The following is a 16,612-nucleotide window of genomic DNA, read 5'->3' as shown; positions in this document are numbered from 1 at the left end:
AGCAACATTGAAGAGAGGGCCAAATTGTATACGCATATCATGTATATTATATAATCTATTAGCTTTCTAACAATTTTATGTCAACCCAAGAAGACGGTCTTGGTCACTGGGTCAGTTCCACTTACTCACTGCAATAGGATCGTAAAAGACGTACATAATAATATAATGCTGCCAGGTTGATTGTTATTTTAGTGTATTAGGTTTGCAGACGAGAAAATAATTTTAGAAATGGAAGGTACTGTGACATTTATACATATTTATGATTACCTAATGTCAGGGTGCGAATTAACAGAGGGGAATGAGGGGATTTCCCCCTATTGGGAAGTTATCCCCCTCTCATATATTAACAACCCTGCCTGGGATAACTTTTATCCTCCCTCACAAAATATAATTGTTTTAATACGAGTATCTGTACTTTATAAAGTACAAAGTAAGCAAAGAAAATAATATTTCTGTATTATCACGGTAAGCTGACAACAATCAATAACTTAGAAATTACACATCTTATCTTAAGCCTGCTCATGGATATAATAATTATTATGATCAAGATGCAAGACAAGCAACTCAGTGCGACCAAGCGTTGAGCCTTATCAAATGAGGATAATAATAATTTTATGTATGGTATCCACTGTCTAGGATTCTATCCCCCCCTCCTCATCAGAAATCTTAATTCGTACCCTGCTTAATATATGAAAAGATTTTTTTTTTTTTTTTTTTTGTTATTGTAAATATTTTACACGAATAATTGATTTCTTGAGCCCATCACAAATATGTGCTGTTTCGTTTTTCGCCCAAGTCACAATTTAATAATAATAATAATAATATTTGTCAGAAACCGTTTGAAATATGTTAGGCTATTAGCTTGATTCCTGTTGCAAATATCTGTAAATGTATCTCAGACAATAACTGAAGGCCTGATACTGCAGATAATTATAATTTACAGAAATTTCGTGGGATTGAGTTTAATGTTTTCGTATAAGAACTTGTAGGCACTTAATCCTGTGTTTGGCTTTGGTTTTGCATGTTAGACTTTTTCTCTATCAAGAAGGTCCTGAACCTGTCCATTCCAAACATTTTTGTTAATACTTCTTCAAGAAATTACGCATTTACTCGCTGTAGTTCCCTTCGAAAAATGGAGACAACGTTTCCCTGGGTGCTATTTTTCAGGCTATGTGGATTAATATTGCGTAAAACTTTAGAGAAAGTGAACCATCGTAAACCCCGCCCCTGAAATGACATGGGTCTTGTGGGAAGGAGAAAGTTGTAGGCAGTGCTGTCATGGAGACCATATAGTGTATGGGAACGAAAAATTCCTTAATAAATCGTTTTTGTCCATATGTCATATGGGTGCTTATGCTTTGTACACAGAGATCTGTATTGATCTTGGATCATCTTCTACTGTTCCTAATAGGTCTTTCTTAATGTTCACAGCATAAATGATCCACGTCTACAGTGCTGGAATCCAAAACCAATATATAAAAGAATGGGCCACCACGATGGCTAGAGCACTGGACTTATAATCCTCTGCAACTGGGTTCGATCCCCAGCATACCCCCAATTTATAACTTGTGTTGTACAATTCTGGTTCAGGTAACACAAGGGTTTCCTCCAGGAGCTCCAGTTCCTGTGGCATCCCAACAACTCTCTCTCTCTCTCTCTCTATATATATATATATATATATATATATATATATATATGGATTAATTTAATGATGCTCAAAACTGCAGAGGTTATATCAGCGTCGCCGTTGTGCTGGAATTTTTGTCCCGCCAGTAAATCTACGGACATGAACTTGTCGCATTTAAACACACTTAAATGCCATCGACCTCGGCCGGGATCGAACCCGCAACCTCGAGCATAGAAGGCCAGCGCTATACCAACTGCGCTACTGAGGGTTACAACAACTCTACATCATCTCATCTCATCGCAGGTGGAGCATAGACCAACCTCATGTGGCACACCCTGAGTAATAACTGACAGGTAAATTGGTCTCTATAACTTGCTTCATATGGGTGAATGGCGAACAGTCGAGTATCCGGCATTGTTATATATATAAAGAATTGTTGAACAAACACCAGAATGCTGTAGATACATGCTGTAGGATTCATCACCAGCAAGTGTGCATCTACTGTAAGAGCTTCATAGGATATGCTTTAAACCAATCTTGTTTTACAATTAAAAGCTAAAGGAAAAAATTTTTTTTATTTCGTCTTTAACATAAAAACGTCTACTACTGTAAATGTTGACCAGAGAGATAGAGAGAGGAAGTAAAATATATTTCAAGGGAGAAAATTAAGGGGTGGAGTGTCTCGTCAAACAAAAAAATTACGACGACAACATTGGTTGTAGGATGGAGAATCAAAGAGGGAGCCATCTGTGAGGAAATGTATGAAGTAGACAGTTAAGATGAAAAATTTGTGTTCTGTATGTCACTACTACTCCTGAACTATTCTCGAAATTTGCTGTATCATTCTAACCCTCTCATTCTAGCTCTGACTACTTCAAGTGACATTCATTAAACCGATGCATTCAAGAAAACGATAATAATTACCGGTAAGCCACAACTAAAAATGTTGTTGTTGTTTTCTAATGCCAGGCGTTTGACAATAAAGTCATTTGACCTCTTGCACTCCAATATTTTTCAAAGATATTATCATGGTCAGCCACTGAAGCACAGATTTTGAGGTGTTCCGAATCAATTTCTTGGTTTGAGTTGCACAATGGGCAGTTAGGGGACTGATATATTCCAAACAACTAAAAATGTTGATAGTTCTCCAGAAACGTTACACAAATGCCGCACATACCCCCCTCAAAACAAGCATATGGTGCATGAGATGGAGGTGGGGGGGGGGGATTTCTTCCGAGATAACTTTAAAGTAAAAGCCTTAAAGGATGAAACTTTTGTGTAAATCAATATCATGACAATATGTTTTTTTATATCTTCCATTTTCTCTAATTCTTTCTCATCTCCTATCTTCTTTTCACTGTATGTGTGGTGTTTTGTAATTACAAGGTACAATAATTATACAAAACTTTTAATTATAAATTTCTTACCTGAGGTTGACTTGAACTATCCATTTTTGGATCCACAATCGGGCACTCTTCCACTGAGCTATTGTGTCAGCTGCTTGAACACTTTCAGAACTTATTTTAGTATATTTTCTATCTCTAGATTCAAGACTGCCTCTTGGAAAAGCTTAAGAGACAATTTGATTTACGAAATTATTCACAAATGAATGTATCTAGAGCTATCAATAACAAAGATATTATGGTCAGTTTTCTTGGAATTAGCAAAAAGGTATTTTACAATAAACATTTTCTGAAAGTAGAAAATAGTTATCTAGTTAATGAAAGTATTAATGATTCTTTTAAATATGTTCTTGTTGTTTTCTAATGCCAGGCGTTTGACAAAGTCATTTGACCTCTTGCACTCCAATATTTTTCAAAGATATTATCATGGCCAGCCACTGAAGCACAGATTTTCTTTTAAATATTAGAGAGCCTTTAAGGACTAATAGTGATATGTCTCTTATGGTTGTAGTGGGAATATCTAGTTTCTTGCACACATCGCCTTGAAAGGTTCAAGGGAAATAATGTTGGAAATGGAAAGAGGGTAATGTTGTCAATGATGTATATCCTGCGGTATGGTGTGTAACATTCACATTCTGCAGGATATCTCGCAGAATGTTTAAGAGAGAGATTGGAGAGAATACACCAGTTCTTCAAGGCTACTGCTTCTCTATATTCACTACAGTATTGAGGAGCAGGAGGACAGTGTGGACGAATAGCCCTATACCACTCTGTGAAGGAGCAATGGTTTGGAACGGATGTTGTGTCATAAGAAAGCATGGGTGAGTTTTTATGTAGGCCTAAATATCCTGAAGAAGTATTCGTGATCCTGGAATAAAAGTGTGCATGACTTCTTACGACTAGGCCTAATAACCTAAGCATGGAAGTGGATTCTTGCGGTTCACTTTCTCTAAAGAAATACTTAACAAATCCGTATTTTATTTCTGCAGTGCTTGGGAAAAGTGACATAAGTCAGTTTCCACAAAACTTTTTTTGATAATTTATTGACAACTTATGGAACATCTGCTCGCTTGGGAAAAAATACATAAGTATTCCTCCCATTACAATAATTCATACAGAAAAAAATCAAATCGACATAAACCAGTGTAAGTTGTCAATAAATTATCAAAAAAGGTTTGTGGAAACTGACTTATGCCACTTTTCCCGAGCACTGCAGATTTATTTATACATTTATTTGTTTATTTATATATTCCATGTATTTCTTTATTTATTTGTTCGTTCCTTCGTTTATTCATTCATTCATTCCTTTATTTATTTATTTATTTATTTATTTATATATTCCATGTACGGTAGTTCCTTATTTATTTGTTCGTTCCTTCATTTATTCATTCATTCCTTTCTTTATTTATTTACTTATTTATTTATTCATTTATTTATTTATATATTCCATGTACGGTAGTTCCTTATTTATTTGTTCGTTCCTTCATTTATTCATTCATTTCTTTAAACATTTATTTATTTATATATTCCATGTATTTATTTATTTGTTCGTTCCTTCATTTATTCATTCATTCTTTTATTTATTTATTTATTTACTTATTTAGGCCTATTTATTCATTCATTTATTTATTTATATATTCCATGTACGGTAGTTCCTTATTTATTTGTTCGTTCCTTCATTTATTCATTCATTTCTTTAATCATTTATTTATTTATATATTCCATGTATTTCTTTATTTATTTGTTCGTTCCTTCATTTATTCCTAGCCGCGAAACCAGGTGGCCCAGGTTCGATTCCCGGTCGGGGCAAGTTACCTGGTTGAAGTTTTTTCCGGGGTTTTTGCTCAACCCAATATGAGCAAATGCTGGGTAACTTTCGGTGCTGGACCCCGGACTCATTTCACCGGCATTATCACCTTCATCTCATTCAGACGCTAAATAACCTAAGCTGTTGATAAAGCGTCGTAAAATAACCTACTAAAATAAAATTCATTTATTCATTTATTCCTTTATTTATTTATTTATTTACTTATTTATTTATTCATTTATTTATTTATATATTCCATGTAGTTCTTTATTTATTTGTTCATTCTTCCATTTATTCATTCATTTCTTTAATCATTTATTTATTTACGGTATATATTCCATATAGTTCTTTGTTTATTTCTTCATTCCTTCATTTATTCATTCATTCTTTTAATCATTTATTTATTTTATTTATTTATTCATTCATTCATTCATTCCAGTTATCATGGACGTGATTAAAACAGAACCCGAAATCGACCCACTTGCTCCAGAGAATGACAGTACTGGTAATGGTGAAGAGGAAATGCTTCAGTCTATGGTAATTGAATACTTAGGCCTAACCTATATTTTATTTACTTACTTACAAATGGCTTTTATGGAACCCGAAGGTTCATTGCCGCCCTCACATAAGCCCGCCAGCGGCCCCTATCCTGTGCAAGATTAATCCAGTCTCTATCATCATACCCCACCTCCCTCAAATCCATTTTAATATTATCCTCCCATCTACGTCTCGGCCTCCCTAAAGGTCTTTTTCCCTCCGGTCTCCCAACTAACACTCTATATGCATTTCTGGATTCGCCCATACGTGCTACATGCCCTGCCCATCTCAAACGTCTGGATTTTATGTTCCTAATTATGTCAGGTGAAGAATACAATGCGTGCAGTTCTGTGTTGTGTAACTTTCTCCATTCTCCTGTAACTTCATCCCGCTTAGCCCCAAATATTTTCCTAAGCACCTTATTCTCAAACACCCTGAACCTATGTTCCTCTCTCAGAGTGAGAGTCCAAGTTTCACAACCATACAGAAGAACCGGTAATATAACTGTTTTATAAATTCTAACTTTCAGATTTTTGGACAGAAGACTGGATGATAAGAGCTTCTCAACCGAATAATAACACGCATTTCCCATATTTATTCTGCGTTTAATTTCCTCCCGAGTGTCATTTATATTTGTTTAAGAATAAAAAATAGGAACAGAATTTCTTTTGTTTGGTATCTTTTGTGAGACGAAGTGAGATTTACTTGTGTATCATATTTTTCATGTACAGAATGGGAATTCCTTTGTAACCAATGTACAGGAAATGAAAAAGGACCCTTCCGACCTGAATTGCAATCTCATTTCGGGCATCAAAAGTGAAGAAAATGAAATCCATAATTCCTATGCTGTGCTCAAATCAGAAGTTAAGGTGAGTTCTGCTGAGTTTTATCTGACTTTGGTTAGTGTTTGTTCTTGCACTTAGAAATGAATGTAGATAATTTGACAAAGAAAAGGGATGCATTTGAAATGTAACTTCCGCTATTGTTTTGGTGTAAAAGTCAGTGGTACCGGTATGCTTATCCTATGGAGATTCTATGCCCTAACATCATAAATGGGTTCTACATCTCAAGTAGCTTGTCAAGGATACCTTTATACTCAGTGAAAATATTTCGATATTCATTAACAACCTGTATATTGTTAATTGGTGCAATGTGTGGCATACGTATACTTAAGCGGTATAATATAAAAATGAAGTTAAATATCATAGCATTAGGGTTGTAGAGAATGTTTTTGTGTGCACTCCAGTGAAAAAATATTCTTCCTATTTCGATGCATGGCAAATGATAAATGCAGTTTTAATAATAGTTTAAAAGAAAACGAACTATGTATGTACTGTAATATCATTAATCATCATCATCATCATCATCATCATCATCTTCCTAACAAGTATTAGGCCAAGTGGCCTGTTACGGTCTCAAACTAGAATTTTCAGTCCATCTCTTCTTTGGACGGCCTAGAGATCTTTTGCCATATGGATGGTAATGAAGCAGTGCTTTTGGAATTCTGCATCGATTCATTCGTTCGAGATGACCCTTCCACTGAAGTTGATATTTGCTGATGAACTGCATAATGGGTTCTATTTGAAGTTCTTGCATTAGGTCCTCATTTTTTTTATGATCCCAGCGAGTATATCCAGCTGTTGCTCTCATAAACCTCATCTCACTTGCTGTTATTCTACTGACATCTTTATTCTTCACAGTCCACGCTTCACTACCATAGCTTAATACTGGCTGTGCTAAGGTTTTATACAAGCCTATTCTTGTGTGTCTTTGTACTAGTGAGGGTTTCATGATTTTATTAATGATCCCCATTGTTTTATTATATTTACATATTTTTTCAGCAATATCTATATATCTATATCTATATCATTCATAATATGATGAAATAACTGAATTTCTGTCTAACAAATACAATGTATAATTTCAAAGCAGACTTTTGTGTTCTCTTCAGGACATTCATTTGTTAGAGAAAATTGAATCTTCAATAATAATATGTAAAAATATATTAAACAGAATATACACCTTTCCCCTAACTCTTGCTTCTTTCTGGTGTGTATCCTTCCTTGCCTTCATACTGTTCTTTCATTCATAGTTTTCCACCTGTCTCATAGTCTCCACATATGATCTATGTCTCATCTGATTTGTTCTGCCTCGAACTTGTCTCCCATTCACTATCCTTCCAGTGCATCATGCTGTAGTCGTTTCTTCTTAGCCAGTGACCTAGTCAATTCCTTTTCCTCTTCCTGATCAGTTTCAGCATCATTGTTTCTTCACACATTCTTTTCAACACTGTTTCATTTCTTACTCTGTCTGTCCATTTCACATGCTCCATTCTTCTCCATATCCACATTTAAAATGCTTCTAGTCGTTTCTCTTCACTTCGTCGTAATGTCCATATTTCTGCCCCATACAATGCCACAGTCCACACAAAACACTTCACTAATCTCTTCCTTAGTTCTTTTTCCAAAGGTCCGCAGAAAGATGTTCCTTTTCTTATTAAAAGTTTCCTTTGCCATTGCTATCTTCTTTTTGACTTCCTGGCAGCAGCTCATGTTACTGCTTATAGTACACCCCAAGTATTTGAAGCTGTCCACTTGTTCAAGTGCCTCATTTCGAATTCGCATGTTTACTTTCTTTACTTTTGTTCCGATAACATGGTCTTCGTCCAGTTTTCATTTATCTTCATTCCATACTGCTCACAGGAATCATATGCATTTCGGTTCATATGAGATGTCAAGAGAAATGTGTGAAATATATTTATCAGTTAATCTTTTCATTGCTTTTTGCTGCCTCTGAAACATTTTTCGTATCACGTCTTGTGGAATAATTAGGCTATTTACATGTACTTTTTCTTCTCTAGGAAGAATCCTGGAACTTGGAAGTGGTAAAGGAGGAAGCAATACCGCCAGACGAGCAACAAATGGGCGAAGACCTGAATTACAGGTGAGAGTATTGATATATTTTGCTTTTGTTTTTCAAGTAATGATAACTTACGTCCTTTTGTATTTGTAAGAGGGATGTTTCACAAACTTTTCACCATAAAAAAATAGTAAAAGTTACAGCCATCCGTATTACACGCCATAGAGGTGCTTGGGATGAGGCACAGAGGATCCATTACCTTTGTACTAGAATGAGGTGATGTCGTCAGCACCGTGCTGTGATCATCTTTTACCCCAAGAGAAAAGACCTGATACTAAATTTGATAGGAGCCTTGACTGAACATCATCCTAATTGTTGTCTGCAGTCTTGTAGTGCCATGTTGTGGCAGGAGATAACTATTAAAATAACTTTGATACAGTTTATATGAACTTTTATGTTCATGTGTGCATGTTGACATTTTTAATGCATTTGTAGAAAGAGATTTAGAATTTCTATTATATAAAAGTTTGTGATCCCTCATACCTCTCTTATGAACACAGAAGCTAACGTTGCTTATAAAAGAATCACATGTTTTATCACCTTTGAGGACCTTGCATAAGAGTAGATAATCAAGTTCATGGTATCTGGAATATAAGCTTCGACAATTAATTAAAGTAATAACAGTTTTTCTCATGGCAGTACCAATAATAATAATAATAATAATAATAATAATAATAATAATAATAATAATAATAATAATTTTCTTCTTTTTCTTCCTCGTGTTTTAGGATAAATCCTGTATTTTCCAACTTTGCTCCCTTAATCCGATGTTGGTGTCCAACTTTCCTTTCATTGCGATTTTCGGGAGTCGGTCTTCCATTATCCTTAATACATGGCCCTGCCATCCTTTTCTTCTAGTCGTGATCCATTTTGTTACGCCCTGCACTCTACATTTTTCCCTAATCTCAAGGCTGAAGGCTAAAGGCTGGCATTGGTCACAAGGAGTACCACTGATGTCGATAGGTAGTACTCATAAATCTTGTGGAACGCCAACTGACACAACATCGTCAGCTCGGCCAGCAAATCCTAATCCCACGTCCAAGAAGGCTCAGGCCGCGAAACCGGGACATTCGACTAAGGGAGCAGACCCCTACAGAAAAAAACATTTAAGCGAGGTTAGCAACCTACTTAAGTGGGGATCAAGATTGCTCAAAATACCAACGATGCCTCGGAAAATAATTTTCATGTATATTAAATGTGAATGAAGCACCATGACCGAATTACATTAGTTTAAGAGCCAAATGTAGTAATTTTTTTTAGTCCTTCCATTGTACTTTCAGAAGAGGCAACTAAAGTATTTAATAACGAGGTAATTGACATTATCAGAATAGCTATATTTCATATTCTCATGTGGATGTGGTGACAGTACGATTCACACAATTTTATTTATTTTTTTTAGTTATTTAACGACGCTCTATCAACTGCTCAGTTATTTAGCATTAATGGGATTTATGGTAGTGAAATGGTATTTGGTGAGATGGGGGCCGAGAATTCGCCATAGATTACTTGACATTTGCCTTACAGTTGGGGAAAACCTCGAAAAAACCCAAGCTGGAATCGAACCCGTGCCTGAACGCAACTCTGAATCGGTACCTCAGCCAACTGAGCTACGTCGGTGGCTCACAATTCTATTTTCCAAACAATTTTTATATAGAATGGATTAATTAAGAAACATCTAAGAATATTTGTGTAAGACATGCATTAGTAAACTTCAGTTATGTGACCAAATTGTGTGGATTTGCAGGCCCATACAGCCAACACTGGTTAAAGAAGACGTAGGAGTGCTACAAATTCACTCAAGAGACAAGAATGTACAGCAATATGGCGTAGATATGAACATGCAAGAAAGTGATTTGACAGGTAGCCCTTCCAACCAGTCAGAATTGAGAAGCGAATTTTGTGACAAGGACCTCAGCATTTCAGAATTTTTTGACAACATTAGGCTTAATAATTCAGAACAGAAGGATTTCAAGTGTAACTTATGTCAGAAGACTTTTTTACGAAATTATAATCTGCAACAACATGCTTTAACGCACACAAAGAATAAGCCTTTCAAATGTAAATTTTGTGATAAGACTTTTGGACGACGTGATCGTCTTCAGCAACACATGTCAACACACACAGGCGAGAAGTCTTTCAGATGCAAAGTTTGTGATAGGAGTTTTGCACGGGTTGATAATTTTCGACAACACGCATCAACCCATACAGACGATAAGCCCTTCAAATGTGACGTTTGTGATAAGAGTTTTGGACTTCCAAAAGATCTCCGAAGTCATTCACTAACCCATACCGAAGATAAACCTTTGAAATGTGACCTTTGTGAGAAGAGTTTTAAATGTCGAAAATATCTTCGAAATCATATGTTAACCCACACAGGGCATAAGAGTTACAAATGCAGCGTTTGTGAGAAGAGCTTCAATCATCGCCAAAATCTCCGAATTCACCAATCAACACACACATCCGACAAACCATTCAAGTGCGACGTATGTGCAAAAAGTTTTAAACTCCGTCAACATCTTCGGAATCACGCATTAATCCACACAGAGGATAAACCTTTCAAATGCGACATTTGTGATAAGAGATTCAGACGCCAGGATCAATTTCGGCTACATGCTACAATCCACTCAGAAGTGAAACCACATAAATGTGACGTTTGTGGGAAGAGTTTTAGGCAAAGGCAACATCTTCGGCTACATTCAACAATTCACACAGATCTGAAGGTTTTTATGTGCCACATTTGTGATAAGAGATTTGCTCGGTATGATCATCTCCAACAACATGCGTCAACTCACACGGATCATAAGCCTTACAAATGTGATACTTGTCAGAAAAGTTTTAGGCAAAGACAACACCTTCGACAACACACAACAATGGTCCACGCAGCTGATAAGCCTTTTAAATGCGACATTTGTGCGAAGGGCTTTGCAGTAAGTCATCGCCTTCGAGAACACATTTTAACTCACACAGCCAATAAGCAAGACAGTACAGATCAGGAGGCAAAAGAGGAGAAAGTATGATCAGTTGGAAGAGAGTTTGTTTCAGGTTGGTTAATATTACACAAATCAACTACCACAGTGGCTAGAGCGCTGGACTTAAAAGCCAGGGGGACCAGCTTAAAATCTCGTTTTATCCTGAGTTTACAACTGTTGTTGTTGTTGTTGTTGTTATCTAATGCCGGGCTTTGGCAACGAAGCCATTAGCGTTCTTGCTCTCCAATATTTCTCTGTGGTGGATCCACCAGGTAGAACTTCACAGGTATGTAGATGATCTTCAGTCATTTCTTCTTCTTTGTTGCATAGGGGGCAATTTGGATTTGTGTAAGTTCCTATTTTATTCAAGTGTTTGGCCAAATAATCGTGTTCTGTAAGCAGTCTGAATTTTGCTACTGCAGATTTACGTGGGATTTCTGGAATAATTTCTGGTTTTTTTATTGAAATGCTCCATTTTTTATCTTTGGCTTTGGTACATAGTGCTTGGTTTTGCTTAATTTTATATTTATTTTTAATTAGTCTTTTGATGGATGTAAAAGGTAGGCTTGTATTTGTATTCTGAATTAAATTGGATCTCTTTTTAGCAAGAAAGTCAGCAGTTTCATTTCCAGCAATTCCGCAATGTGCAGGTATCCATTGCAATTGAATTCTTTTCTGTAGTTTTTGAAGTTGTTGGATCATTTTGTGACATTCTTTAATTTGGATTGACATCATTTTATATGAATTTATTGCATATAATGCTGCTTTAGAATCAGAGAGAATGACAGCATTTTGAAATTTATCTATTCAGTATAGTAGGTGTTGGAGTGAGATATGAATAGCCATTATTTCCGCATCAAAATTTGTTGTATGATGTCCTGCTGGTTGATAAAATGAGAATAACGCACACGTAATTCCTGATCCTGAGTAGTTATCGATAGTAGACCCATCTGTGTAGATATGTAACCATTCTTCTGGTGGGTTTCTATTGTTCACAGCATCTAATGCCAGTGCTTTCAGTACAGGTTTGGAAGTTTCAGATTTTGTAACTGGTTCTAAATCTAGTTGAATGTTAATTGGTTCTTTCGTATGTCTTATTGTTAGATGAAAGTACCACAACTACAGAGTGTATGTTATATTTTGTTAGTTCCTGCCCCTGATATTTAGATTGTCAGTTTGTTCAATTTCTTTTTTGTAGGTTAGGTTAGGTAACGATGGCTGGAGGCGAGTTAGGGAAGACTCTTTGCACGTCGGCCATACTGAGGCCTATTGTGCACCCTGAATTTATGGGATGAATGAGGATGAGATATACCAGCTCACCGACTGGATGTAACCTCTCACCCATTGAGGGCCCAAAGTTCATACCGCCAAGGTGACCAAGTAGCATAGGATCCATCCCATTGGCCCTTCCAAGGTGTCGAAGCACCCTTGGAAATGCTCTTAAGAAGTTATTATTTTTTAAGTAGGTTATTTTACAACGCTTTATCAACATCTAGGTTATTTAGCATCTGAATGAGATGGTGATAATGCCGGTGAAATGAGTCCGGGGTCCAGCACCAAAAGTTATCCAGCATTTGCTCATATTGGGTTGAGGGAAAACCCTGGAAAAAACCTCAACCAGGTAACTTGTCCCGACCGGGAATCGAACCTGGGCCACCTGGTTTCACGGCCAGACGCGCTGCCCGTTACTCCACAGGTTTGGACAAGAAGTTATTTCTGGCAGAGATATTGCAAAAGGCTGGAAACCCAGAAATGGTTGCGGAGAGGACACCAACCCCCCACTCCCGTATGCTGACGAAGACATGTGTCTTGATCTGAATATGTCTATGAATGAGATGAAGAAGATGAATGATATGAAATATAAATTCTTTTTCTGTACAGGATGGGAGGGGAAATGGACCGTGGCAATGAAAATTCCAACCTGGCATTTGCCTAAGTAACTGTGGAAAACCACGGAAAAACCACAGTCAGGTTGGCTGGTCCGGGAATCGAACCACGAACCTCACGAATGCGAGTCCCATGCAGAATGCATAAGCCACCTCACTCGGTTTCCCTTTTTGTAAGTAGTACTAAGATTTTTATTAAGACAACTTGGTATTGGGGGGGTCGATGGGTTTGCAGGCAGCTTCTTTCCTGTTGTAGTCATAATGATATTTAGATTTTGTCTCCCAGACAAGGTTCATTTTTGTACTGATGCGCCAAAACTTTTGACGATGCACAGAGTATGCGAACCACTACTGTAGATCAACTGATATCATGTGGCCGACCTTTCACCAAGCCGCAAAGTTCCAACTCGTCATTATCAGCTTGTTGAATTTCTCTCTGGTGTCTCCAATGTTGTCACCTAATCTCGATTAGTCGACATAGCATAGTTTTCACCATCCTTAATGATGATTTCATCAGATGTGGCACCACAGTAACTGAACGCAGTCATGAGAATCGTAAGTTACTCCAGTTCCAAGTAGCTTGGCACTCCCACGTCCCAGTCAGTAGGTGATAAGTACTGCACTAGCGCTCGATTTGCTAGGTCAAAGGCACAGAAGTTTTGGTAGTACAGTAGCTTTGAACGAATGCTTCCTTATGATCACAATATCTGCTTTGGTCCTCACTAAACTCTCAGCAAGCACTGCTACCTTAAATGAACAAATTGATTAACTGAGTGATTGGCTACATACCATACACACGAGATAAATCTGCCCAGTTTGTGCAAAATTGTTACACTTTGTTGTGTGTGTGTAGCTACCCTTACAAGGGAAGGGTTTCGGCTCGAACAGGAATTTCGTATCCAAAATTTGTATACAGGCCCGTCTTTACATCTCTGTAAAGCTCCCAAAAGCATTCGTTTGTGTAATGTGTGGTTTGTCTGTTAGAGCACTGTACAAGTTGAGGGGTGGGGAGAGCACTGCACAAGTTAAGGGGATGGGACACCTTACCTGTAAGCCTAGCCTAGCCTAGCCTAGGAGCTAGTGCAAGTGGTAAAATGTCTAAAACCCATTTAAGAACATTTTTCTCCAATGTTCTGTCTGAAAATGGTGGCATTTGATTTTTCAGCACTGGAGTGTGGTTCAGGTGTTACTTCTGCGTGTTGTGCTTATTGCTGTGCTGTTTCACGCATTTTATAGAGAATCCTCATGTACATTTTTAAAGAAGTGTATTGATCAATACCAACCAAATGGAGAGCTACACAAATGATTGCTTTTACGGTCTTCATCACCTTTGTGAGGTACGCCTCTGTACAAATTTTTAACCAAAAATTCCTGTTCGAGCCGAAACCCTTCCCTTGTTAGTGATATAGCATGTGTAAAGTTATGAAATGACTGCAATACCATTTATCAGATTCTTAAGTCTCACAGTGCAGGAATACTTACTGTTGTATCTAATTACTTACTTACAAATGGCTTTTAAGGAACCCGAAGGTTCATTGCCGCCCTCACATAAGCCCGCCATCGGTCCCTATCCTGTGCAAGATTAAGCCAGTCTCTATCATCATACCCCACCTCCCTCAAATCCATTTTAATATTATCCTCCCATCTACGTCTCGGCCTCCCTAAAGGTCTTTTTCCCTCCAGTCTCCCAACTAACACTCTATATGCATTTCTGGATTCGCCCATACGTGCTACATGCCCTGCCCATCTCAAACGTCTGGATTTCAAGTTCCTAATTATGTCAGGTGAAGAATACAATGCGTGCAGTTCTGTGTTGTGTAACTTTCTCCATTCTCCTGTAACTTCATCCCGCTTAGCCCCAAATATTTTCCTAAGCACCTTATTCTCAAACACCCTTAACCTATGTTCCTCTCTCAGAGTGAGAGTCCAAGTTTCACAGCCATATAGAAGAACCGGTAATATAACTGTTTTATAAATTCTAACTTTCAGATTTTTTGACAGCAGACTGGATGATAAAAGCTTCTCAACCGAATAATAACAGGCATTTCCCATATTTATTCTGCGTTTAATTTCCTCCCGAGTGTCATTTATATTTGTTACTGTTGCTCCAAGATATTTGAATTTTTCCACCTCTTCGAAGGATAAATCTCCAATATTTATATTTCCATTTTGTACAATATTCCCGTCACGAGACATAATCATATACTTTGTCTTTTCGGGATTTACTTCCAAACCGATCGCTTTACTTGCTTCAAGTAAAATTTCCGTGTTTTCTCTAACCGTTTGTGTATTTTCTCCTAACATATTCACGTCATCTGCATAGACAAGAAGCTGATCTAGCCCGTTCAATTCCAAACCCTGCCTGTTATCCTGAACTTTCCTAATGGCATATTCAAAAGCGAAGTTAAAAAGTACAGGTGATAGTGCATCTCCCTGCACTGTTGTATCTAATACCTGGTTTTAATATTAAATTCTGTTACAGGAATACGAGTTGGTGAATGGAGTGACTTCAGAGAGCTGAGCATATTAGCAAGCATCCAGTGAGATTACAGTGCACGTGCCTTTGTAACATGAAGATAGTATATATTCGCGTAATTCTCCATTTAAGTGACAGCTAGCAGTGAATGTGCAAACAAGAAGTGTGGTTATCAAATGAATTCATTTATTTTTGAACTGCTTTATATATAGGCTACATTAGACACCTCTGGTGTACAGACTATGCATTACCAGGTTATTAATGAATTTTATTCGAAGTTGTGATTATCAATGAGTGCATTTGCATAACAGACTTGCAATCACAGACTGTGATATGATGCTTAGAATTTGGGACGAAATAGCTTACTGATGGCATATCTGACGTGTGACGTGTAACACAAGGAACTCATATTGAACATTTGCAAATAAAATTTGATGTACTGACTTTTCTGCTATACCACTTAATTAATTAGGCTTTGTGTGTGTGTGTGTCTGTGTGTTTTTTTATACAGTATATATTTCAACATGCCCCATTACATAGTTGTAATATTAGATGTTATGTGTGTGAGAGGGAGAAAGTGTGTGTGTGTGCGTGCATGCGTGTGGTTTTTTGTTTTTTTTTTAACCAATCCCTATGTAATAACAAACACGTAAATGTTTCGTCTGCACCCTCAAGATATTTATGGAGTTCTCACACTTGAAGGGTACACAGGAAAAACGAACAATGTCGCAATTCCTTTTTTTTTTTTTTTTTTTTTTTTTTTACGACGCTTTATCAACATCTAAGGTTATTTAGCGTCTGAATGAGATGAAGGTGATAATGCCAGTGAAATGAGTCCGAGGTCCGACACTGAAAGTTACCCAGCATTTGCTCATATTGGGTTGAGGGAAAACCCCAGAAAAAACCTCAACCAGATAACTTACCCCGACCGGGAATCGAACCGGGCCACCTGGTTTCGCGGCCAGACACGCTGACCATTACTCTACAG

The 16,612-nt window shown here is 37.2% G+C and overlaps 1 protein-coding gene across 11 annotated transcripts; it reads left to right on the top strand.

Annotated features, from left to right (window-relative positions):
* Positions 1–90: 90 nt before the first annotated feature.
* LOC138715177 (uncharacterized) lies at positions 91–16,379 on the top strand. Of its 11 annotated transcripts, XM_069847783.1 has the most exons (8): positions 162–235; positions 1,432–1,980; positions 3,672–3,851; positions 5,277–5,374; positions 6,106–6,243; positions 8,235–8,317; positions 10,038–10,153; positions 15,631–16,379. In XM_069847783.1, exons 3-8 carry the CDS (start codon positions 3,848–3,850, stop codon positions 15,690–15,692), a joined length of 501 nt encoding a protein of 166 aa, XP_069703884.1. In that variant the 5' UTR covers positions 162–235; positions 1,432–1,980; positions 3,672–3,847; the 3' UTR covers positions 15,693–16,379. The 11 variants fall into 11 exon arrangements, 10 of the variants coding, with proteins under 10 accessions (XP_069703925.1, XP_069703857.1, XP_069703935.1 ...); XM_069847834.1 differs by lacking the exon at positions 1,432–1,980 and having other exon boundaries at positions 122–235; positions 3,542–3,851; positions 6,136–6,243; XM_069847766.1 differs by lacking the exon at positions 1,432–1,980 and having other exon boundaries at positions 125–235; positions 3,542–3,851.
* The last annotated feature ends 233 nt before the right edge of the window (positions 16,380–16,612 follow it).

This window comes from Periplaneta americana, chromosome 2 (assembly GCF_040183065.1).
Source record: "Periplaneta americana isolate PAMFEO1 chromosome 2, P.americana_PAMFEO1_priV1, whole genome shotgun sequence".
Taxonomy (NCBI): Eukaryota; Metazoa; Arthropoda; class Insecta; order Blattodea; family Blattidae; genus Periplaneta; species Periplaneta americana.
The sequence above is the reverse complement of the archived record's forward strand: the minus strand, read 5'-3'. Positions and strand labels throughout refer to the sequence as shown.